A 22,875-nucleotide genomic window follows, 5' to 3' on the forward strand; every position below is an offset into this window, starting at 1 on the left:
TAAACAGGCTTCACACTTTTTTTTATTTTTTGCCAAATGTATTCTATTTCTGCAAAATTGGGAATCCCCTTTCCCTTCTTTGTTTAAATTAAAGGAGATCATAGCAATTCTAACCATGGATTTATAACCAGCTTCAGATTCAAGCTTGACACCTTGGATTTTGATGTAATGAACTGTAGTTAAGGGCAGTGAGCGGAGAACAGTATTTACAATTTGAGTTGCTTGCTTCAGGCCATCCCTTTATGTAGCTGTGTCCCTTCTCCAAAAGTGTTGCTTCTGCTTCTGATTAGATGAATTGATTGCCTACGAACTGAAGAGGAGAGAAGCTGAAAGTGCAAGGAGGCCCCCTCCAGAGCTTGTACGCGCCAAAATCCCTTTTAGCGCCTGCCTACAGGCCTTTTCGGAACCAGATAATGTAGAAGACTTCTGGAGCAGTGCCCTTCAAGCCAAATCAGCTGGCGTTAAGTAAGTATGAAGGTTTGTGTATACTTGGGTATGCTAATTGAGTGGTGGGGTACCATATTGCACCTGGACCATATTACACCCTGATATACATATCGTACTCAGACATGATGCAGCACTGTGAAGGCCTGGCTTGTGAACCTCACGTGGGTCTCAAAGCATTTCAGCTGTAGCCCCCCTGGATATGTTAAGAATATGAAAACAAATGGTATTAAATTAAGCTGCCCTTAATATAGCTAGAGCTTCCACAGAGAATTGCTTTTCCCAGCTTCCCATGTAGCACCTGAATGCAACCTTCAGTTGATGGGATCTTGTATTCATTTGTGTTCAGTGTAGGAATGTGACACACCTATCTCTTACATTTCTCAGCCTTTGGTTTCACTCTGGGCCAGGGTGATATTTCTTCTTTTCTCTTTATTCATGTGTCTAGAGCTCTCCTTTGGACAGGGCAAGCAGAGGCCCTGCTCCTAAGAGGGAGCTGCCATTAAAATTAGCTGGAAGGGGGTCCACACTGGCTGATTTGCCCTGGGCCCTGCACCCCATCAAGGCTCTCTAAGGATGGCCTTTTATATGTAACTACTTAAGTGACAAGCATCTGACAGCAGGCTCTGACCCACGAAAGTTCATGCCACAATATAATCCTCAAGGTCTTATAAAACTCTTTGTTTTTTCCTTCCATATGAAGAGGCAGGATACCTCTAATTATCAGATGCTGGGGGCAGGCAACAGGAGATGACTTTCCCCATCTTGCTGTTCCAGCTTTGTTTCCAAGAGCCATTGATAGGCCAGTGCTGGAAACGGTATTGGATTGGATGGATCCTGGGTTTGGTCCAGTAAGGACACTTCTGTTGTTTTAATCAATCATTCTTTGATACAGTCACAGACCAGCAAATCTATTGTTTTAATGCAACTAGGTTTTCATTTTTAGCACTGTACCCTTTTGGTTTTGCATTCTTGTGGCTCTGTTTTATTTATGTAAAATTACTTGTGTTCCCAGAACTTCTCGCTTTGCTTCGTTTCCTGAGTACCTGGTGGTGCAGATAAAGAAGTTTACTTTTGGCCTTGACTGGATACCCAAAAAGCTTGGTATGTCCTTTGAATGTTCTTCTCCAGCTTGAATTGCTCTGGCTTCTCTTGTAAGGTTTGTGAGCCCCGAGGAGGTTATGTAAACAAGTCTGCAAACAACCAATGATTCCACAAAAGCCAGTGGGCTTCCCTTTTTCATTAATGAAAAGACCTCCAAACCATACATGACCTGGCATGCTTAGGGCCTGAGAGTATTGTCTTAGCATACTTCTGTGTTACAAATCTAACCCATTTGGTTTCATTGCTGATGTTTTCTCCCCAAAGAACTCTGGGAATTGTAGTCTTCTGAGGGTTCTTGACCCTTCATAAAACTACAGTTCCCAAGGTTTGTTGGGCTGCTTCCGCACTAGGGAGCTTTGTAATTTTTTAAGCAATCTCACTCCATGACCAAGAGTCTGTTCGTAATGTTTACTCAAGTGTCAGCCCCATTCAGTAAAGGTGCCCTTCAAGCTTAATTAATAGCTTCCTGCTTGCAAGTTCTGCCCCCTTTACTTATTTCTGTTGGGGATTGCTGCAGCTGGGGGATTGCTGAAATACAACCTGTTAATTGTCCTTTGAATAGCATTACTTAACTGCCCCTAAATGTGTATTCCTATTTTTCCAGTGTGGGGAGGCTTTAATTACTGACATCCTCTTTTTACTTTTCATGTTTATATAGTAAAATAGCACCACTTTTACTTTAGCTGTTTAAAAGAAGAAAAAAATCAAGGAAATAGTCTCCACCTAGCAGGAATAGGACCTCACATTAAAGGACATTTAAGAGATGCTGGTCAAGGGGCATTTGATAGGGCTGAACTTGCGAGTAGAAAGCTTTTAATTAAAGGCATAGTAGTCCTTAAAAACTTCAATGGTGCTTTGCCAGTCCACCATTGGAGAGGCTAGAGCTGCCATTGCATTGCTACAAGTCAAGCCTGCGGAGGTGGGGGTGGGGAGAGACAAAAGGAAAACATAGACAACATTGGAATGCAACCATTTGTTAGCCGGATTCTTTGTAAAATGTGAGTGAGCAAAGGGTAGCAATTCTGTACTAAATTGTTAGTGCAGAAGCCTTTTCAGGACTTAATTCAAGGGAATAGGACTTCTGCATATCTTTGTCATCCAGGACATGACTGACCCCAATTGCATCGGTGTTACAATGTCAAGAGATTTGACCATTGTTTTCTAGGACAGTTCTTAGCATCATCAGCACTGTAGATGCAGCATTTGTTAATCAGTTCTGAAAGCTACTAACCAGAGAGACATGTGTGGCCCAGCTGTCCTACATTGATATTTAATTTATCATTGTCGCTGACTAGTCCAAATACGCTTTCTTCTCCATTTTCTTTTCCTCCTGTAATGATGAGATTGTAGGAGGCTATACTGTGTCTTTCCCCCACATCCAGCTATCCTCCACATTTCCTGAACCTCTAAAATTAAGAAGCAGAAATATGAGATTTATTTGAATCTTAATTTGAATTTGAATAATATATTCTGATTGCAGCATTTGGGAGTGTCCTTGGCACTTCTGCTGGAATGAGAATCTCTTGAAACCACAGCATGTGATTGGGTCTGCATTGAGAAGTGATTGAGTGTGTGCATTCAGTGCATCTGATCCCCATAAACACCATTGGCACCCTGTGCTGGTCCTGTGTGTGCCATTGGAGTGACTGCAAGACCTGCATGGGCCGTAGAGTAAGCTGTAATCTGCTTATGGTGTTTGTACAGGAATTCCCACCCTGAAAGTCTAAAATCTGTATAGTTTAAAGCTGTGTTTTGTGTTTAAAGCTGATGTTGCATGGGAAGCTTGCTTTAATGTACCTGTAATGTATTGCTGCATCACCTGTAGACTTATTTGCCCTTCTCTGCCTGCAGATGTTTCCATAGACATGCCTGACCTTCTGGACATCAGTCACCTCCGTGCTACTGGCCTGCAAGCAGGCGAGGAGGAACTTCCAGACATTGCTCCCCCCATTATCATTCCTGATGACCCCAAAGGTACTGCCTGCTACCGCGAGGATCTCTACCTCCCCACCATTCTCCACCACAACTGTTAGTTGATATATATATATATATGTCTATATATATTGTTCCTTTGTCACTGTTGCGGCCTACCTTTTTGCATGGAACTTCCACTTGGATGACAAGCTCTGACATATCCATGGCACATCCCATGCACAGCAGTGATTCCACATGAACATTGGGCATATCTGCAGCCAATAACTGGCTCTGGGTTTGGTTCTCTGGGTGTCAGAGGTGGGATCCACTTGCCAGGCCTGCTTTGGAGGTTTGGCCAGTTCTGTAAGTCATGCAGGTAGGAGCTGAAGTGGGTTCTGAAAATGCAGTGTGGAAATAAGATGAGGAATAAGCAAAGGAGAACAGGAACCAGGGCTGTGGAGGAGGTCACTCAAGCAGGGGCAGTAATCCCAGTGTGCCACAAGCAAAATGTTGAGGACTGGGATTTGACCTACTTTAGAGAGGTTCTTTAGATGTGGCTTCTGGTTCCTCAGACGACCAGCCTGGGAACTAATTGAGGCCTAAGCTGTCTTGCAGAATGGCAGAGAAAGATGGGCTGAACATAATGTCATGGCATTTTGACCAACTGGCAGACCTCTCCATCTTCAAACCTGAAGCACTCTGCTTCTAGTCCTTTCTAGTCCCGTAGGAGCAAGCGGTGCTGCAGTATGTGAACAAGGCCTTGGCTGTGTATCATTCATGCTCAGATGTGAAGAGGTGTAATGTCTATACCCAATGCAGAACTGGCTAATGTCCGCTCCCATCCATCCCCATTCACATTCTGCCTCCCTCACTTCACTTTCTTACCTTCCAGATGTCATGATGAACCATTTCATGGAGCGTATGTATTTTTCTTCACTATGATGGTGCTTTGTGATTACAATTTTTTTTTAATGGCTGTTTTAAAGGACTTATTTGCTACTGCTCAAAAAGGCTCTCTGTCTGCAGAGAGATGCATGGAGGCTGCTCTCTTTGGGCTTTTAACTCTGCTCTAATGGCGCAGCGGGGAAGTAACCTGCCTAGGGAGCAGGAGGCTGTTGGTTTGAATCCCCGCTGGTATGTTTCCCAGACTATGGGGGAAACTCCTATATCGGACAGCAGTGATATAGGAAGGTGCTGAAAGGCATCATTTCATACTGCATGGGAGAAGGCAATGGTAAACCACTCATGTATTCTACCAAGAAAGCCACATGGCTTTGTGGTTGCCAGGAGTTGACACCAACTCGACAGCACAACCTTTGCTTTCCTTTCCTTGAACTATGTGGCTTCCAGTATTTTCTTGGGTTCATTTGAATATTTGAAGGAATATCAGTAGTATGGAGGCATCAGAAATCACTGAAAAGTGAAAAATATTTATTTGTGTGCTTAACACCAAATTACATGCTTATGTCAAGTTGCAGATTCCCATTGACAATGATATTTGGAAGCGTAGCTGAACTTTGAAGAGCTGAAAATGGAGCAAGTTGCCTTTTGCTAGCCTGAGTGGCAGATTCATAGCCAGCAGTGTGTGTAGATGACATCTAGGCAGGGCTGCACAACTTTGGCCTGCCTGCAGATGTTGGACTACAACTCTCATCATCCCTGACTACTGGCCGCTGTGGCTGGGGATGATGGGAGTTATCCAGACACAGCTGAAGTTATGCAGCCCTGATCAAGAGGATGCTTGGTCCCTTTGGCATTAACTTTGTCTTGCATTCAAAGTGACAGAAGCCTGAACTGCAGTTCTTCAAGCTAATAACCCTGGAGACGATTCAGGGATGTGGGACCTGATTTTTCCAAGCAGTTGTGTAAAATGCTTGGGTGTTCTTCAAAGCAAAACTGAGCTGATGTAAATGCAAGGTGGAACTGGCAGGACAGCTCTTCCGTTTTCTGTTTACATTCAATTTTTATGCTGTTCTTAAAAATTGAGCAGTTTGGTCTCTGAGTAGTTCCACGTGCACTAATACTAGGGCTGTGTGTACTGAACATGAATTTAAGAATCAAAATCAAACAGATCTATTAAATGTGCAAAGTGAGTACAATTGTAATTAAGAGGTATTTCAGAATTTAGACATTTGAAAACGAAGGCAGGGTACCAAATGGATATACGAGGGAAGGGATAGAAAGCTGTCTACTCATCTAATCTGTTCATCTAATGCAGGACTACACAACTTTGACCTTGCTGCAGGACTACAATCCCCATTACCCCAGACTATTGGCCACTGTTGCTGGGGATGATGGAAGTGGTAGTCCAACAGCATCTGGAGGGCTGAAATTGTGCAGCCCTGATTCTGTTGACTGGAACCCCATTCTACTTTCAGTCTCCAAAAGATGTTGCCTCCAACGATAAGGTTTTAGCACACAGTGGCTGAGGACTAGAACTGTAGTTTTTGAAATTGGCAATATTGGTGTACTATGCAAAATGCACACTGTATGCATACGGGGTACACACAGTCCTGAGTGTTGGCGGGGGAGCATGGGTTTATTTATTGTATATTTATTTATTTATCATATTTTTATACCATCTGATATGTACATCGCTAGGCGGTGTGTTATGTTTTTTCACATTTGGAATATCGTCTTTTCTAGCGCCAGACATTGATGAATCCTCAGTGATGCAGCTAGCAGAGATGGGCTTTCCCCTGGAAGCGTGTCGGAAGGCCGTCTACTACACAGGCAACATGGGTGCTGAGGTGGCTTTCAACTGGATCATTGCTCACATGGAAGAGCCAGGTCTGTCATCTCAGTGTGGTGTGTGCATGTGTAGCAAGGATGTTTGTGCTTTCCAGGGCATGTTTTCTGTGCTTTCACTTTCCTGATAGTACAACCCAGGCTGCCAGCTTCCTTCTGCATCTGATCAAAGGACCACCTACTCTTGCTTCCCACCTAATCTTGCTTCTCAGTGGCCAATTGGATGACTCCAGGAAGCCCACAAGCAGGGAGTGAAGGAAACTGCCCTCTCTTGCTGATGCTCCCCACTAACTTCCCCAAGTTACTGTTCCCCATCAAAAAAATTACTAGCCCAATGCCCACACATTTGTTACTTAGCATTTTGTGGGGTACGGCTAGAGAAAGAGCATGAACAAACTTCCAGTTTACAACCTAAAAAGAAAAATTAAAAAAACCAAGCAAATGTATACATAAAGAAAACATACCTTCATATAGCACACTCTTGATTTATAGCTAGAAGTTGCACAGTTGATATCGTCCCTTGGCATGATCCAAATCGCATCTAAATCAAGCTTCTACTGTCCCTTTATATTTTTCTTATTGCAGTGTTATTGTAGCTCACTGTTTTTATTTAGTTAACTCTTTTTAGCTGCTTTGATGTCTTTCTTATGAAAGACGGGGGGGGGGAAGAGTGGGATGAAAGGTAGTCCCCGTGGCAGCGGGGTGAAGTTTAATCCTGCCATTCCATGGATTACTACCAGTGGTATTCATATCACTGGGTCTGAGTATCCAACTGGGACCAGGGAGATCCAGGTTCGAATCTCTGCTCAACTGTAAAGCTCCTTGGGTGACCTTGGGTCCATCACTTTCATTTTAATCTACCTCACAGGTTGTTGTGAGTATGAAATAGAAGATAAATTCATGGAGGAGAGGTCTCAGAGGCAAGAGGCCTCTGAATACCAGTTGCAGCGGAGCAACACCAAGAGAGAGGACACCTAGTGGGCCACTGTGTGAAACAGGACCCTGGACTAGATAGGCCTTGGGCCTGATCCATCAGAGAGAGCACCATGCCTCCTCCTCTTGAGTTCCTTGGAGGAAACGAAGGTGAACATTTTCCTCTTTTGTTACAGATTTTGCAGAGCCCTTGGCCATCCCTGGCTATGGAGGAGCTGCTTTTCCTGGAGCAGGTGGCCCAGGGGCTGCTGGACTGGATAACCAGCCTCCCGAAGAGATGGTTGCCATCATTGCTTCTATGGGCTTCCAGCGGAATGTGGCTATCCAGGCATTACGGGCCACAGTGAGTCGACCAGTGACTTATTTTGGATCTATTTATAGCATTAATGCAGACATTTCCTCACTCCGCAGCCTCTCATCAAATATGACTTTCAAAGCGAGTACTGTACAATAAATTAATGTCATTATCCAAAGTGGTGCAAGGCCTCTTACTGTCGCTAGCAGCAGAAAAGCTGGCAAAGAAAGACCTTGGATTACTTTTGCCCTGGGGAATTATGCGTTGCTGCATCCTATTATAGGTGTAGGTCAAGAGAAAACCTCAGTTGCTTGCAGAACATGCTTTGCCAGGGACTTTTTGAGGGTCAGAAAACAGCTTTAGCAGGACTCGCTAGAGCTTATAAAAAGAATCCATGCCATCAACCAACCCCAAGAAGCTCTTTTGCATTCTCAAGTTAGTCCTCCTTTGTCCTTGGCTGACTCATAGTTTGTGAAGCCCTCAAATGGCAGGAGGCACAGCACCCAAAGTTCTCTTTCTAAGTATCACTGAGAACCAAGCAGAAACTCGGGAAGGACCACAAGGCTGATTAGAATATTCACTGTAACGTGTAATTTATAAACCACGATGCCTTCATAAAAATGGATGGTTATTGTTACGGAGGAAGTTGCCTTTTCTTTCTGCCTCTTACAAAGTACAAATATAAAGCTGAATTTCTAAACGTTTTTCTCTTGCCTTCCCCCCTTTAAGTCTTTAAAAGGAGGATGGCAGGGAAGGGGGATTTAAGGTAGAAGGGAAAGTGAAAGATCTGGAAAAAAACCAGCAGGATTGAGGTGGCAAGAGGAAAGGCAAGCCGCAGAACAGTAGGAATAGACATGCAGCGACTAAAGGTCCCTCATTAGCCAAGGTAAAGCCAAACTACAGAATTAGGCCCCTCCCCCCAGCCTTCTTGGGCCTACTCCTAAGGGCAACACCAGAGGGAAGAGATCACACTGCAACAAGCATTTCCCTCTTCTAAAAGCAGGCAAAACATGTTTGCTGCAGATGTGAGGGTCAATCTGTATCTGTCATGTATTGTGTATGGGGAATCGGTCTCTCTTGTGGAGCTCGGATAAGATTTGCTACTTCAGTGACTTTCAGACTCCAGGGAATACTTTCTACATCAATCTCTTTGCCGAGAAATCCTTGAAGGTTTGCTCTGGAACGCTTGCAAATGGCAGAGAACCATTTCTCTGTTCTCATGTTCAAGGGTGCCTGCTTGGTTCCCCTGAACTGGCCTTATTGATACCCAACAGGAACAGGCCCTTCAGCCATACCCGATGCTTTGCTTTTGGTTCATACTGCAAGGGATGGTAGTGGCAGGCAGGCTATCCGTCTTTCCAAGGAGTTTGGGTGACCATTACTGCTCTTCTTGCAGAGGAGCGCCCCTCCCCACCCCCATGTCGGAAATGGCTGCACTAGTTAATAAGTCGGTTCAGATTGATGGCAGAGCTATTCTCACTAAGCGAGGACTGGGAATGTTTGGGATTTAAAATTCGTAAATGGGTATTTTACAGTAGACTGAAAGAGAGGCATGTGTCATAAGGACTTGATTATTTTGGCCAAAGCTTGGAGGAAAGCAGGGGCCAGCTTCACCGGAGAGATGAAATAGATAAAATGGTCTGTGGCTTACAATGGCTCATGTTTAAATCATTCGTTTGCATTTTTCAGGCAAACTCTTGAAACCCATTTTCATGCAAACCCAAGCCCTTTGTCTTTTTTTGCTGCAACAGGTTAACGTCCCATTCATGTGATTGCCCACAGCACATGGTTGCTCCATCCCAGAACCTCTCCCACACCGCTCACAGTAACTTGTGCAACTTCTGCCCTCACACATGCTTAATATGGGTTGGTGACCCCTGACCAGCTAGAACAGATCATGTGGTTATATACTTTGCTAGCAATACACTCCCCTACCACTGGCATGGCACATAATCAGCTGCCCTGACCATCTGCCCCAACAATGTGGGTGGCATTTGCATGCGTTATCGGAAGTTGTGTGGGAGAAGGCATGGGATGGTGGCAAGAACCATGCCGTGAGCTTCAGTCATGCTTTTAAGTAATGGTGTATCTGCTACAGAAGCTAGTGCAACAGGTTGTCTCTCCTCTGTCTTGGGTCTCCTGTTAGTGGGTAATAAATCTCTCGGCCATAGTGTTCATTCATTAAAAGCTACACACAGTCAAAATGGTAGCAAAGATGCTGGGGGTTGCTTTATTTTCTCTGCTCTTTTGTCTGGCAGAATAATAATTTGGAGCATGCGTTAGAATGGATCTTTAGTCACCCAGAGCTGGAGGAAGAAAACAAAACAGCTTCTGATGCCATGGACATGCAGAACCATGTGAATGCCAACATCCTTGCAGAATCTGATCCAGAGGGACCCAGGATCAAAGATGGATCTGGACGTAAGTATCCCTTGGCTGCTTCACTTCAGGTGTGGAGTTTGTTTTGTTCCCTTTTCAAGTGCATTTGCTACATCTGTGGATTACGTCCCCACTAGTGAGTCAAGAGATGTACAATCATGCATAAAATGACCATTTGTAAACAATGCTAAACCAATTCAATAAAGCTACATGCAAAAGACGAATCCGCTAAAATCAACAGCAGTAACATTGATACCTTAAAACCCCTCAGATGTTTGTATTCATTTGTATCCCATTCTTCCTCCATTGAACTCAGAATATCTATCTAGCTGTCTATCTTTCTATCTATCGTATTTTTATACCACCTGATATGTAAATCTCTAGGTGGTGTACAAATCCCAATATTAAAATCACAGGTTAAAATACATAAAATACAATTAAAACAATATAAAATAAATTACTAACATTATTTATTACAATTCTAATTAAAAGCTTGTGAGAACGGGCAAGTATTGAGGGTCTTCCTGAAAACAGAGAAGGAGATGCTCTTATTTCATCAGGGAGCATACTCCAAAGCCCTGGGGCAGAATAGTGGGCATGGATATGGGTTACCCCATTTAATCCTCATTACAACCCTGTGAGGTAGGTTAGGCTCAGAGAGAAGTCAGGCCTAAGAAATCAACAAGGATGATGCACAGCAATTGGTTACTGTCAAAGATTCCTGATTTTATATATTTGATGACATTTTAGACTTTGTCTCCATTATTTTCTTTTTACTGTGTATATTCTGTGTATATTGATGTTTGATCTAAGATCGTAAATAAACAACTAACTAACAAGGATGATGCATTATGGTTAATTTTCTCTGTGTGTGTCTGTACCATAATTGGGATGCCATCATGAAAGGGCCATGCTTTTTGCTCTCAGTGTCTGTACTCTCTCTCAGATAACCCTGAACAGAGATTCAAAGGCTTCTTAACTGCGTTGGAGTAGAGATGTGCGAAACGTTTCGGATACAAAACGTTTTGTACCCAAAACAGCCTGTTTCGTGTGTTTTGTAGGCAAAACAAAACACCCATTTTCCAGATCCAAAAGTTTTGTATACAAAACAAAATGTCCCTGTTTCGGCTACAAAATGTGTTGTTGTTTCGGACCTCCATTTTATGGTGATCTCGGAGTCAGTCTCCATTTTGTGTTTGACATCTCTTTGAATTTCCCACCCTTCCAGCCTTCTGATCAGTGACCTAAATCATGGGCTGACCTGCTGACAATTCCCTCCTTGTTCCCCATTGGCTCTTTTGCTTCTTCCTACTCTTTACTGACCCCACATTGGCCAGGGGAAGGGTTGCTAACCCATGGGGTGCTGGGTTCTGCTGTTTCTGTGGTGTTCTGAGTGTAGATTCTCTGGTAGCATATGAGAGTGGATTCTTGTTTTTCACTGAAAATCTCATATGCTACCAGAGAATCTACAATGAACACCTCAGAAACAACAAAACCCAGTACCCCACAGGCTTGTGGGTGTGGGGGTGGTTGGCACCTTATGTGCACTACACAACCCCTCGATCTGGGCGACCCCAGTGACCCCCAAGTGGAATTATTGGGCTGCTGAAACCTCCATTATTCCCCATGGGAGAAATCTTAAAGACACGTAAACTTCAACAAATCACAAAAGATCAGCCCTTTGCCCAATTCCTTTGAAATAATTCTGGAAGTTTCCTTGCCCCCATTGGGCACTACCACCCACCACACTCTGCTCTGGGTCATCCCTTTCCCCTTGATTTGAAGCGATACATTTACTGGAATCCCCATTATTCCCTATGGGAAAATTCTTAAAGATGTGTAAACTTAAATAAAATTCACAAACAAAATCAGTCCTTTGCCTAATTCCTTTGAAATTTGGGTGGTAGCTTACACCCATTGGATACTATCACCACCACCCATTATTTTTGCCCTGGGACCCTTTTTAAAAATCCAAATCGATTTGGATTTGGATTTGGAAAATTTGGCTACAAAACAAAACAGGGCTGATTCGGATTCAGAAAATCTGGGTACAAAACAAAACGGGGATGTTTCGATTCAGATACAAATCGAAACAAGAAAATTCCAAAATGCACACCCCTACTTTGGAGGGTTATTTGTGTTACTCAGTTTCTATACTACCTTTCAGAAGGCATCCCAAGGCAGTTTACCAAAGTTAAAATACAATAAAACTCCATAAAAATCACATCTAAAACCTTAAAATCAGTTAAACAGTTAAAAAGCTCATGTCTAAAAACATCAGTGCCAACCTCATGTTCTATGCACTACTTGATCCATTTTTGCCGTGAGGTTGCCATGATCTTTACAAGGAAAGCTGAAACCAACCACAGGATGGCACTGTTGTGCAGCAGCCAAAGACTGCCTTAACTAACACTAAACTAATCTTACGTTTCTTTTTAGATTGCGAGCCCTTTGGGGACAGGAATCCATCTTATTTATTTGTTGTTTCTCTGTGTAAACCGCCCTGAGCCATTTTTGGAAGGGTGGTATAGACATCGAACCAATAAATGATACAGTAGACGGCCCTTGGGTATTCTGCCTTGGTAGCACAGCAAGACTGGAGGGTGCTTTTCACAAGACCTTTGATGGACTGCATGAGCCAGTGGAAGCGAGAACTGTGTTCTGGAACCTGCTTCCTCTTCTAGAGAAAGCTGAGCGTGCCTAAGAGTGATGTCAAACATTATGGCATCCCTGTTCTCCCTTCCTGGAGAACACAGATCTGGCAAGGGCTGTGTGTGCCTTGGTCACATCCTGATAGAGCACATTGTGATAGTCAGAAATTTATTTATTTATTTATTCAGAAATTTTTTATATACTGCTGCCTCCAAAGACTCTAGGTGGTGAACAACAACAATGCAAACAACAATTTTAATAATAATAATAATAATAATATTAACAACAACAACCTTGAAGAGCACCTCAACACCATAGGGGCCACAGAAATCACCATCAGCCAATTACAAAAAGCAACTTTACTGGGAACAGCCCATATTCTGCAACAATATCTATAACAACAATAACATTGATAATAAAATTCAGCCATCCCAGGTCCTTGGGAAGGACTCAATGTCTGGATAAAACAAACCAGTCAATAACACCTGTCTGACTGTGTGAGTAATTAATTAATTAATTAATTATAATAAAAATGAAGATGCAAAAATATTATGGGACTTCCGACTACAAACAGACAAACATCTGCCACACAATACACCAGATATAACTGTAGTTGAGAAGAAAGAAAAACAAGTTAAAATAATCGACATAGCAATACCAGGGGATAGCAGAATAGAAGAAAAAGAAATAGAAAAAATCACAAAATACAAAGATCTACAAATTGAAATTGAAAGGCTGTGGCAGAAAAAGACCAAAGTAATCCCAGTGGTAATTGGCGCCCTAGGTGCAATTCCAAAACATCTTGAAGAGTCAATAACACCTGTCTGACTGTGTAAACAACAACAACAATAATAATAATTATTATTATTAAAGGGCAAATGCCTGGCAAAACAGGTGGGTCTTAAGAAAGGCTTTAAGAGCAGCAGAGGGGACTGGACGAATCTGGGGCGGGGGGAGTGTTCTAAAGAAGAGGAGCAGTCACTTGAGGGGCCTGTTGTTCGGAGCACATTACTAAATAGTGTTTGAGCCACATTGGCTCCCAGTATGTTTCCAGTTCAAAGTGCCAGTTATTACCTTAAAGAAGGGGTCTGACAACTGTGGCCCTCCTGCCTACAACTCCCATCATTCCTGGCTATTGACGACTATGGCTGGGGATTATGGGTTGTAGTCCAATGACAGCTGGAGGGCTGCAGTTTGAGACCTCTGCCGTAAAGCCTAAACAGCTTGGGTCCAGGTTACCTGCAGCATTACCTTCCCCCACGTGATTGTGATTATCAAGGTTGGAGAGGGCCTTCTCAGTTGTGGTGCCCAGGCTTTGAAACTCACTCCCACTGGGAGATCCGGCTGGTCCTTTCCCTTCCATTTTTCAGAGAGGCAATAAAACCATCCTGTTCTGATGGGCCTTTAATGTGGGAAGAGAGTTTTCCTGCAATGATGCTTCTTATGTCCTCATTCTCTTTCTGCAATTTCCATTTTAATTTTTGTTGCATGAATGGTGTTTACTGCATTTTGATATTGACATTAATTGTATTTTGAAAAGACTGACTTGAGGGCTGTTTGGGGATGCACAATTTAGAGAGATAAATAAAATATCTAAACGAGTATGTGTGATCATCACACACATGCTCTCCATTGATGTTTCATACTATTTTCAAAAGGTCTGTTTCACTCCTGAATGTTTTTCAGAGAAAATGCAAACACATCAAAACAATCTGAAGCAATCCATATGGTGGGGTGGCTAGTGTCCAATTTGGACTGTGGAGACCCACGTTCTGTTTCCTATTCAGTCATGAACCCAACTGAGTGTCTTTGGGGCAGTTGCAGAGCAGGCTTCTGGTCACAGGAAAATTGGATAAGCCCTCTGTGCCACTCTGTGCTTCTTTGAGGAAGGACAGGATGCAAATATGACAAGTGAATTAATAAATAATCCTGGGATTGCTCTTATATTTCCTTGCCTAGGATATGAGCTCTTTGGGTTCATCAGCCACATGGGAACATCAACAATGAGCGGTCATTATGTTTGCCATCTCAAAAAGGAGGGAAGGTGAGTTAGTGGCATTATTTGGTGATTTTATGCAATCCACAAGGGGTGACGAAAGTTCTGGAGCCTGGCATTTCTGTCCTAGCCACATCTACTTGGGAGTAAGCTCCATTGAAATGAATAGGGCTGGCTTCCAAGTTTTATGTCATTCAAGAGCCAAATATTATTCTGTTAATGAAAAAGAGCTCCTTCCATGCTCTCTGTTGCAGCACTGCTGCTTCTTCCTCTGCCCCCCGCCCCCAGTGATATCCATCTGCCTTAATCTCCTAGTCCCATCATGTTGTGCCGTCTCCTATGCATCACTAGGTCCACCATGCTCTGCCACTTCTGGTGAGGTTGAATTGCAGTAGTATTGGGCGGATATATCTTTTCAGATGCCTGGGGAACTCCAGCTCAGTGGTATAATTCAGCGCATGCAGGACGTACCAGCATTTTCCTAGATGCAGAGCCTCACTGCTCTTTTCTTAAAACAGAGAGGGGTGGGGTGGGCGGTGGGGTGGTTCCTACGACTTCAGCAAGTGGGACAAATAAGACTGAAAAAGGAATGAGATAACAATAGAAGTTATAATACAGTCTTACTAGCTTGGGGTTAAGTGCCTTTGGTGTGTTTGAGAATTGGCACACTTGGTTTGTTCTCCCAAATGGTGCCTCTGCTTGAGTGGAGCTTGGCTGTAGACCTGGAGACTGTCCTTCACGATTCCCAAGGTATTAATGCAGGAGATGCTGAAAGTGTGACCTGGGCCTACATGCCACAGCTCATAGTCAGGACAGACAAGAGGATTCCGGGCCGGTTCAGATGCATGCTGGTCAGCTCACATGATGAGACGGGGCCACGCAAAGAGCTGTTCACTGAGATGTCATTGCAGGACATTTCAACACATAGCTGGGGTGTCCTTTAATTGCATGAGAGGGGCATTCATCTGAATCATTCCCTCTACATGTAGGCAATTCAGATGAATGCCCCTCTCACATGATAAAAGAATACCCTGACATTGCATGGGTGCACTCTAGCTGCATCTCTCTCTGCATTATGTGTGTTGGTGGTGGACAGTTGTCCAACCTGGCCCACTGATGAAGAGCAGGCTACTGGCTAGGAGAGTAGTGTCAGCCCCATGCAGGTACCCCATAAGGACTGGGCTTGAAATCCAGCTGTGTCAAGATGCTCATCATCTTTTCTGTTCTTTTCAGGTGGGTGATTTACAACGACCTTAAAGTCTGTGCCTCTGAGCGACCACCCAGAGAGCTGGGGTATATTTACTTTTATCGCAGGATACCAACTTAGGCCTCAGTTTATGTCTCTTGGCCTTAAGAAGCCATAAGCCTTTTTATTCTGCCAAAATAAGAGAAAAAAGTTTTGAACAAGCAAAGCCTTTGGACTGTCAAAAAAAGCAAAAAGCAAAACATTTGGGTACTATTTATAGCTTAAATCAGGATCTGTCATTTGATGCCGCCTTAAACTTTAGCGGATAATTTTCTGTTAGGTCATGGTGCGCTACTGTAGGATTTTTAAATTTGTATACCTTTTTTGCGGAGACCTTAAGACTGTTCTGATCACTAGTGGCGTTCGCAACAAGCATCCAGCGAACATGAGGCTGTTCCCGAATTCTGAAATTCTCACTTCCTACCTTGCAACACAATTTTGACCTTCAAAGACTCTTATGGAATTGATGATAGTAGCGAACTACTGCTTTTGACTCGAGAGTTCACCAGTGTCCCAGTCAGAAGTGATTCAGTGTTCAGTGAAGGATCTGTTTGCTGGCATGAAAGGTTACTTAGCTTTGTTGTGTCTCTCTGTATTAAACAAAAAACAAAAAAAACTGAATAGATCTACATATCGCAGAATGTAACTGCTCAGAATAGTTTGCCAATTTCAGAATCAAGGTTAATTGGTGATGCTATGGGAGCTCATGGTGCTGCCAAATAGAAAATCTGAATGTTTGCTAAAATAACAATAATAATCAGTGCTTTACTTGGTTTAAACACATATCTTGAATGTCTATGTGCTGACCAAGCAATTGCCGATAATGTGAGGGCTCCCTTCATAAGTAAGGGCTCGTTTCATTCATTTCAATGGATCAGTGTGGGCATTTGTATGTGTCTGTGGATCTGCTCCTCAAATTGAGAGAAATGCTCCCATGCCCAAGAGTTCTGAGTGTGCATTGGAACTAGTGTGGAGCTGTGGATCGGAAACCTAGGGATCCCTCCCACCTCCTTTTAGCCATAGCTTGCAGATAAGGGTTGGAGTACCCTGCACATATGATGCTGAAATGGTTTCCCTCCCTGGCAAACATTCCCCTTCTGTTTTGTGATATAGGCGAGTCCTCACAGCATGACTAGTACTTCTTGTGCCTTCTCCCCCTGCCTCTGCAGTCACAAAAACATGGAACCCCTAAAGCTAGAAGACTCGCAACCTGATGGGAGAATTGTGTGATGAGAGCATGCTTTTGTTTGGGGTCAGGTGTCTATCCCTCGCCACAGAAAGAGCCATTTTTGACAGCACCCCCATAATGGCCATAACCCATCCCCTGGACCAGTCACACCTGGTTTCCCCCATCCCTTTTAGTTTTACACTACTCAAGACTATGTGGCTTATGTTTCCCAGAAAGGATTTTATAAAGGAGACAGTGTCCCTTTAAAGAGAAGCTAGAAAATTTAATCTTCCCTAAGACACTCCAGACGAAATTGATTCTCTTGCACACAGGCGCACAAACGTGCTTTCTAGCAAAGGTTGTTGGCTTAATTTATTTTCTGAGTGGTGGAAATTTGTCAGACTGCTGATGAACTGGGTTTTTGTTTTGTTTTACTTGTTTTAAAAATAGTTCTGTTCACTTCTCAGCAACTTGCAAAGGAGCAATCATCCTATGTTCCCAGGCCACGTTTTCTAAAAGCCCCTTCCTTCCTGCCTTCCTTCCTGCCTTCCTTCCTTCAGCTCCCTGAACTTTTCCAGTGACTTCATAAGGGTTTTAATTTTAGTTTCAATTGATTCTGTAAATTCATGGACCTGAAACCCACCCACTACCCAAAATTTTGGTTTTAGGGGATTTGCAGTGGCAGATAGCGACACTTGATGATGCAAGTTAAGCAACTCAGTTGCTATAATGGAAATAAACAGATGAACCTGTATCAAACATAGATGTTCTTTGATGATATGACAAGCTTTATTTTGGGGGTAGGGTGCGGGGGGATGCTACCACTTAAGACCTTATGTCTTGGGTCAAGTTACTGAAATCACCCAGCAAGCTAGGCAGAGAGATGCATGCCAGTCCAGCCATTTTGTCAGTGGTGAATCCAGAGAGCCTGAATTTCCTAGGGCTTATTTCTCGGTCCTTTCCCCCAACCCCCTGCTGCTCTCAGCACAGCTTCCAGGCATGCTAGAATGCTGTACTGTCTCGGTCTCTAGTCCGATGCTATCTTGTCGTCATGGGCAGCCTATGAAACTTGCCAGTTGACCTTTCTCTTGCTGATGCCTGAGGTGTGCATGGTTGTGAGGTTCATTAGAAAATGGCTCTCTTACAAGCCTACGTTGGCGGGCTCTCTGAGAACTGGATTTCAAGCAAAGTGGCAGGACGGGTCACCCCATTTTGATGCCTTGTGTTTTTATTTCATTTGATTTAAATAAGGTACAGGAGTACCTGAGAAAATGCAGCAAAGTGGCCTTGCTTTTACCTTCTAACCTAAAGGGCTAGTTAGAAACAGGTGAGGTTTGCTTAGCCTGCCTCCTCCATTTAAGAGTAAACAGTGAGAACTCTGCAGTGTCTCTTCCTGAACTTGGGAACCTGTCAAGTTTCCCAGCAACCACCTCCACCGCTTCCTGTCAAACAACTTGCCTGTACATGGACTCTGCTGTAAAATGGGAATGTTTGCATGCATGTACGAGAGCAATTAATGTTATAAAGGCAAATTCAATTAAAGCAAACGGAAAGGGGTAAAATCAGATAGGTTGGAAACTAGGGCAGTGGTGTTTAAAAAGCTAGCTGGCTCTTATCTATCAAGTGTGGGCTCACTGCTTGGACTTCTGAGATCCTTTTAGTGCAGACAGAGCATCACACAACACTTGCACACGTGTGCAGCCTTGCCAAACAGCTTGAGAGCCTGCAGCAATAAAGAAGGCAGGGCAGGGGGCGGGGGAATGGAGCACTGAATGATCCTTGAAGGCTTTTTCAGATGCCTTTTCTCCCCAAGCCCCCCATCTCTCCTTCACACAGTCCTTTTGTAATAGCCCCCCCGTTCTGAATAATGAGCGTAATTGAATGTGCAATGGCTCATATATCACCGTGGAGCCCGAAATCTCTGAATTCTAGTTACAGTCAAACCTTGTGTACCACTCATCAGGGATGTCTTTTGTAACCCCCTTTGGAACGAAATAAGTTGTGCTTGTGTACAATTCCCCACTTATTTCAATAGAGCTTGCTGAGAGGGAGGTCTTCACAGCTCCTTCCATGATCTAGGCCAAGGATGGGGCGCAAAAGGCCCATGGGCTGGATCAGGTGCTGTTTGGCTTGCTGCTCTATAATAATTACAGTGGAACAAATTAACATCAAATGCATGTCTTTTGAAGATGGAGGGAAAACTTCCCTTTAAAACCCCTCCTCCTTTCCTACCCCACTGGCACTGTAAGGGCTGTGGCTTTATCGTGGCAACCACTTTCCAGGAGTTGGGGCTAATATCAGTATGCAGACATCTGGCATGAGAGCCTAGGACTTCCAGATCACTTTGTACATTCTTGAATGTTTTCTCCCCCTTGGGAAATGTGGAGAATTTGCTGCATGTGTTTGGGGTGGGGTGAGGTGGATCTATTTTGGATTTGCGACTGTTGCTCGTTATGTAAGATTTGATGTTCCACTCCCCAAAATGGGGTCCCTTGTAGTCCACTCTTTATGGACTGTAGTCCTCTCCGCTGTGTACAGCTGGTAATGGCTGCTTTTCCATTACCTCTGGGTGCCTCTGGGTACCAGTTGCGGGGGAGTAACAGCAGGAGAGAGGGCATGCCCTCAACTCCTGCCTGTGGCTTCCAGCAGCATCTGGTGGGCCACTGTGCAAAACGGGATGCTGGACTAGATGGGCCTTGGGCCTGATCCAGCAGGGCTGTTCTTATGTTCTGTTGCCCATTATGACTGCTGAGGCATCATAACATATTGAAATAATATGGAAGTGGATCTTAAGAAATCCATGGATTGGCAAATACTGTCTTCTATTTGTTTGACGGTTTCAGATCCCTGATTGGATGCTTGTGCTTTGAAAAAGGGGGAGAACTTTGGCTTCTGGGTGTCCAAACAAATGGTTACGTCAAGCAAATGCTATATATTATCTGATACTGAGTCTGGGCCTAATGTATGCTTTGCTGACCCGGCATTGCTTCAAAATTCTCCCTTTCTACTTAGAATCTTCACTGGAATAATTCTACACAAGTATAAAAGTTTAGAGTATGTGGTCAGACATTATATTGAAATAAAAAGTTTGATCCTAATCTCATCATATCTGTTAACAAAGTCCTTTTTGAAGTCAGCACTTCCAAAACCAGGGCATGAAAAACACTGATGTTGCCCCGTTCCAGTCCCATTGAAATGAATGGAGTGCTCCAGTTCATTTCCGTGGAGCTTGTGTAGAAGTTTGTCCCACTGGATGATGCCCAAAGACTGAGGTACACTGGAAAAAGGATCCTTTTTCATTCCGGTCTTTCATTATGTTTGACAATGGTTTATTTTCAAAATACAGATTTGGCTATAGTTTTTAATTTTGTTACAAAATGAAATGATTTTGCCTGAGAATTGTGTTGACTTTATCTGAAACATGCACATTGAGTAAGAAACCTTAAGTTTTTCCTTTTGATTTTCACTAACCGTGGGAAGGAAACCAGGGGCTTTTCCAGATGACCGTTTATTCTAACATGAACTTAACATTTCTATGAAAGATTTCCCATGTGATCCAGATGATGTCAAGGGATGTAGCACTATTTTTTGGCATCATCTGCTGGACATTTGCTGACAATCCATGAAAGAAGAACTGAAAACCCATCCTTCTTCAATACTAGTATTGCATTTTGAGTTCTCCTTTCACAGATTGTCAGGAATTAGCCAGCAGATGGTGCTAAAAATAGTGTGACGTCGCTTGATGTCTGGATCTCGTGGAAAATTTCTCATTTGTGTTCATGTTGGAATAAATCGCTGTTTGGAAAAGCTACAGGTTTCCACCCTAAGGACTGCTGCCTAGTCAGTGTTCAAAATGTGGATAGCACCTGAGGTAAAGCTTTATTGGATGGAGCTGGTTTCTTCCTCCCAGTTTGTTTATGTTCATTGTATGAAGTCTAATGAAGTTACTCTTGTTTGCCAACAGTATGACGATAATCAGTGATACATTTAATCCTATTTACCCTGATGATTTATTCCATTGTAATGTTTGGCATGCATGTGCCAATTGTTTGAAATATAGGGACATAGGAAGCTGCCTTATACAGAGTCAGACCATGGTCCATCTAGTTCAGTATTGCCTACACAGACTGGCAGCAGTTTCTCCCATGTTGCAGGTAGGAGTCTTTCTCGACACTATCTTGGAGATGCAGGGAGGGAACTTGGAACCTTCTGCATGTAGGTTCTGTTCCAGAGTGGCCCCATCCCCTAAAGGGACTCTGTTACAGCGCTTACACATGTAGTCTCCCATTCAAATGGAAACCAGGGTTGACCCTGCTTACCAAAGGTGACAATTCATGCTTGCTACCACAGTAGATGCTCCAATGAGGATCTTTTCTGGAGGGCAAGCCTATGAATGGAATGCTACCTTCTTGTGTTGTGTTTGGGTCTGTCTCCAGAGAACTTCCATGGATAACTTCCTTTAGAGTAATTTTTCAACACTGAATGCACTGACAAGATAACCTTAGAAATGTGTGATGTGCAGAGTAAAACCTGGGCTAGTTCAGATGCTTTAAAACGCCCCATGCAGGGTGGACCCATGGAGGAAGAAACATCCGGCCTAACAGGACTGCCATGACATACATCACTTACTGCGAGCAACAAATGAGTGTGTAGCTTGAAAGTGTGCTGCTTCACTGATGCCAGTTCCCACAGGAGGGCAGCACTTTTACTGATGGATGCAGAGGATTTTAAAGCATCCCAATGGAGCTCTTATGTTGTGGGCTTGTAAGGCGAACATGTTGAGTACCCACTCCAGTATTTCAAAAGGCATCCTCAGCTTATACTCTTTCTTTTCTATCCTTGCCGTTGTTTTTTTAGTGTTTTTCTGTAAAGTTTGAGTTCTGAGGCATTAAATGACTATGCAAAATCATGGTGGAACTGGATGTGCCTTTAAAATTTCATCTCTCTCACCCACACCTCTTTTTCCTGCTCCTCAAATTGGATTGGATCGTCGTCCTGTCCTGTCGCTTGAGGTTGACTACTGTATCTTGGAAGTGCTTGCCATGTGAATGAGTTTTGCACCATTCAGAATTGTTTGCTTGAAACACACTATTCATGTTTTGGAGAAGATTTGCCTGCCATGAGAAGGGATATGAATGAGATATTGGTTGCAAGTGTTTTAAATTAAAAAGAACCAAACAAACTTTCATCTTTGGGCTCTCATCTTGTCTGTCTTTTCACATCGTCGCTGTTTCAAAACAATTTGGCAGTGCTTGTGGCTTCCATTGAGTTTGGGGGAAGGGATTAAGACAAGAGCACCTCTCTCCTTGTGCTTAAACATCCTTCACTAGATAAAAATAACACACAAACCTGGGGTGTGCTGAGGGCCAAACAAGGTGTGATGTGGAAGTTCCATGACAAGAATTTTTAAAAATCAGTAGAAGCTATTGAATTGGGGCCATGGCATGGGCGAGGGGGCCTAACACACACAAACCCCACCACATGGTCATGATCCAAATATGCCCCGAAACTGCTGTCAAGCCTCAGAGGGGGAAAGTACGGTCCACCTTTGCTGCAGCCCTGATCCAAGCCACTTCAGAACAAAAGGCCATGGTTGACACTCAGACTGGAGTTGCATTAGCAGAGTGAACTTTCTTCTATTTTTCAAGTGGGGGACAAAGAGAAAGAAAAACCAACCCCTTCATTGTGCTGGCCTCCGTATAGTATTGCAGTTGTTTCAGTGCTGGGAGGGTGCTTGAAGGGAGACGGAGCCCTGCCTTAACAAAGTGTTGAGAAGGCCTAGCACTCCATGCGTGCCTTCCAAGATGGCGCAGAGGCTCAAGAGGGCTCCATTTCCCTTAGAGGAGCCCTCTGCTGGCCCTGGGCACAGAGTGGCAGTGCATGGTGGGAAAGGTTGCCTCTGTGTGCCACCAGGGGGACTGGGCAGAGTATTCAGTTCCGGCTTCTCACAGGCTCAATAAAGAATGAGTCAAGGAGCCACACTTGGGCTGGATGGG

At 43.6% G+C, this 22,875-nt stretch overlaps 2 protein-coding genes across 6 annotated transcripts in view; one reads left to right on the forward strand and one right to left on the reverse strand.

Moving 5' to 3' along the window:
• The window catches only part of USP13 (ubiquitin specific peptidase 13), a 134,691-nt gene extending 112,624 nt beyond the window's left edge, over positions 1-22,067 (forward strand). For 3 of the 5 annotated variants that reach the window (XM_053312282.1, XM_053312287.1, XM_053312285.1), the window contains 8 exons: positions 291-465; positions 1,460-1,548; positions 3,400-3,576; positions 6,109-6,252; positions 7,320-7,486; positions 9,697-9,859; positions 14,429-14,513; positions 15,699-22,067. In XM_053312282.1, coding sequence (XP_053168257.1) covers positions 291-465; positions 1,460-1,548; positions 3,400-3,576; positions 6,109-6,252; positions 7,320-7,486; positions 9,697-9,859; positions 14,429-14,513; positions 15,699-15,792 — 1,094 coding nt within the window. In that variant the 3' untranslated portion in view covers positions 15,793-22,067. Of the gene's footprint in view, positions 1-290; positions 466-1,459; positions 1,549-3,399; positions 3,577-4,354; positions 4,382-6,108; positions 6,253-7,319; positions 7,487-9,696; positions 9,860-14,428; positions 14,514-15,698 lie in introns of all 5 variants that reach the window. The other 2 variants (XM_053312283.1, XM_053312284.1) reach the window with 2 other exon arrangements.
• The window catches only part of PEX5L (peroxisomal biogenesis factor 5 like), a 263,400-nt gene continuing 250,407 nt past the window's right edge, over positions 9,883-22,875 (reverse strand). The window contains exon 17 of the transcript XR_008320196.1: positions 9,883-9,950. The gene's annotated coding sequence lies outside the window, so the exon portion shown is untranslated. The remainder of the gene's footprint in view (positions 9,951-22,875) is intronic.

This window comes from Hemicordylus capensis, chromosome 3 (genome assembly GCF_027244095.1).
Source record: "Hemicordylus capensis ecotype Gifberg chromosome 3, rHemCap1.1.pri, whole genome shotgun sequence".
Lineage (NCBI taxonomy): Eukaryota > Metazoa > Chordata > Lepidosauria > Squamata > Cordylidae > Hemicordylus > Hemicordylus capensis.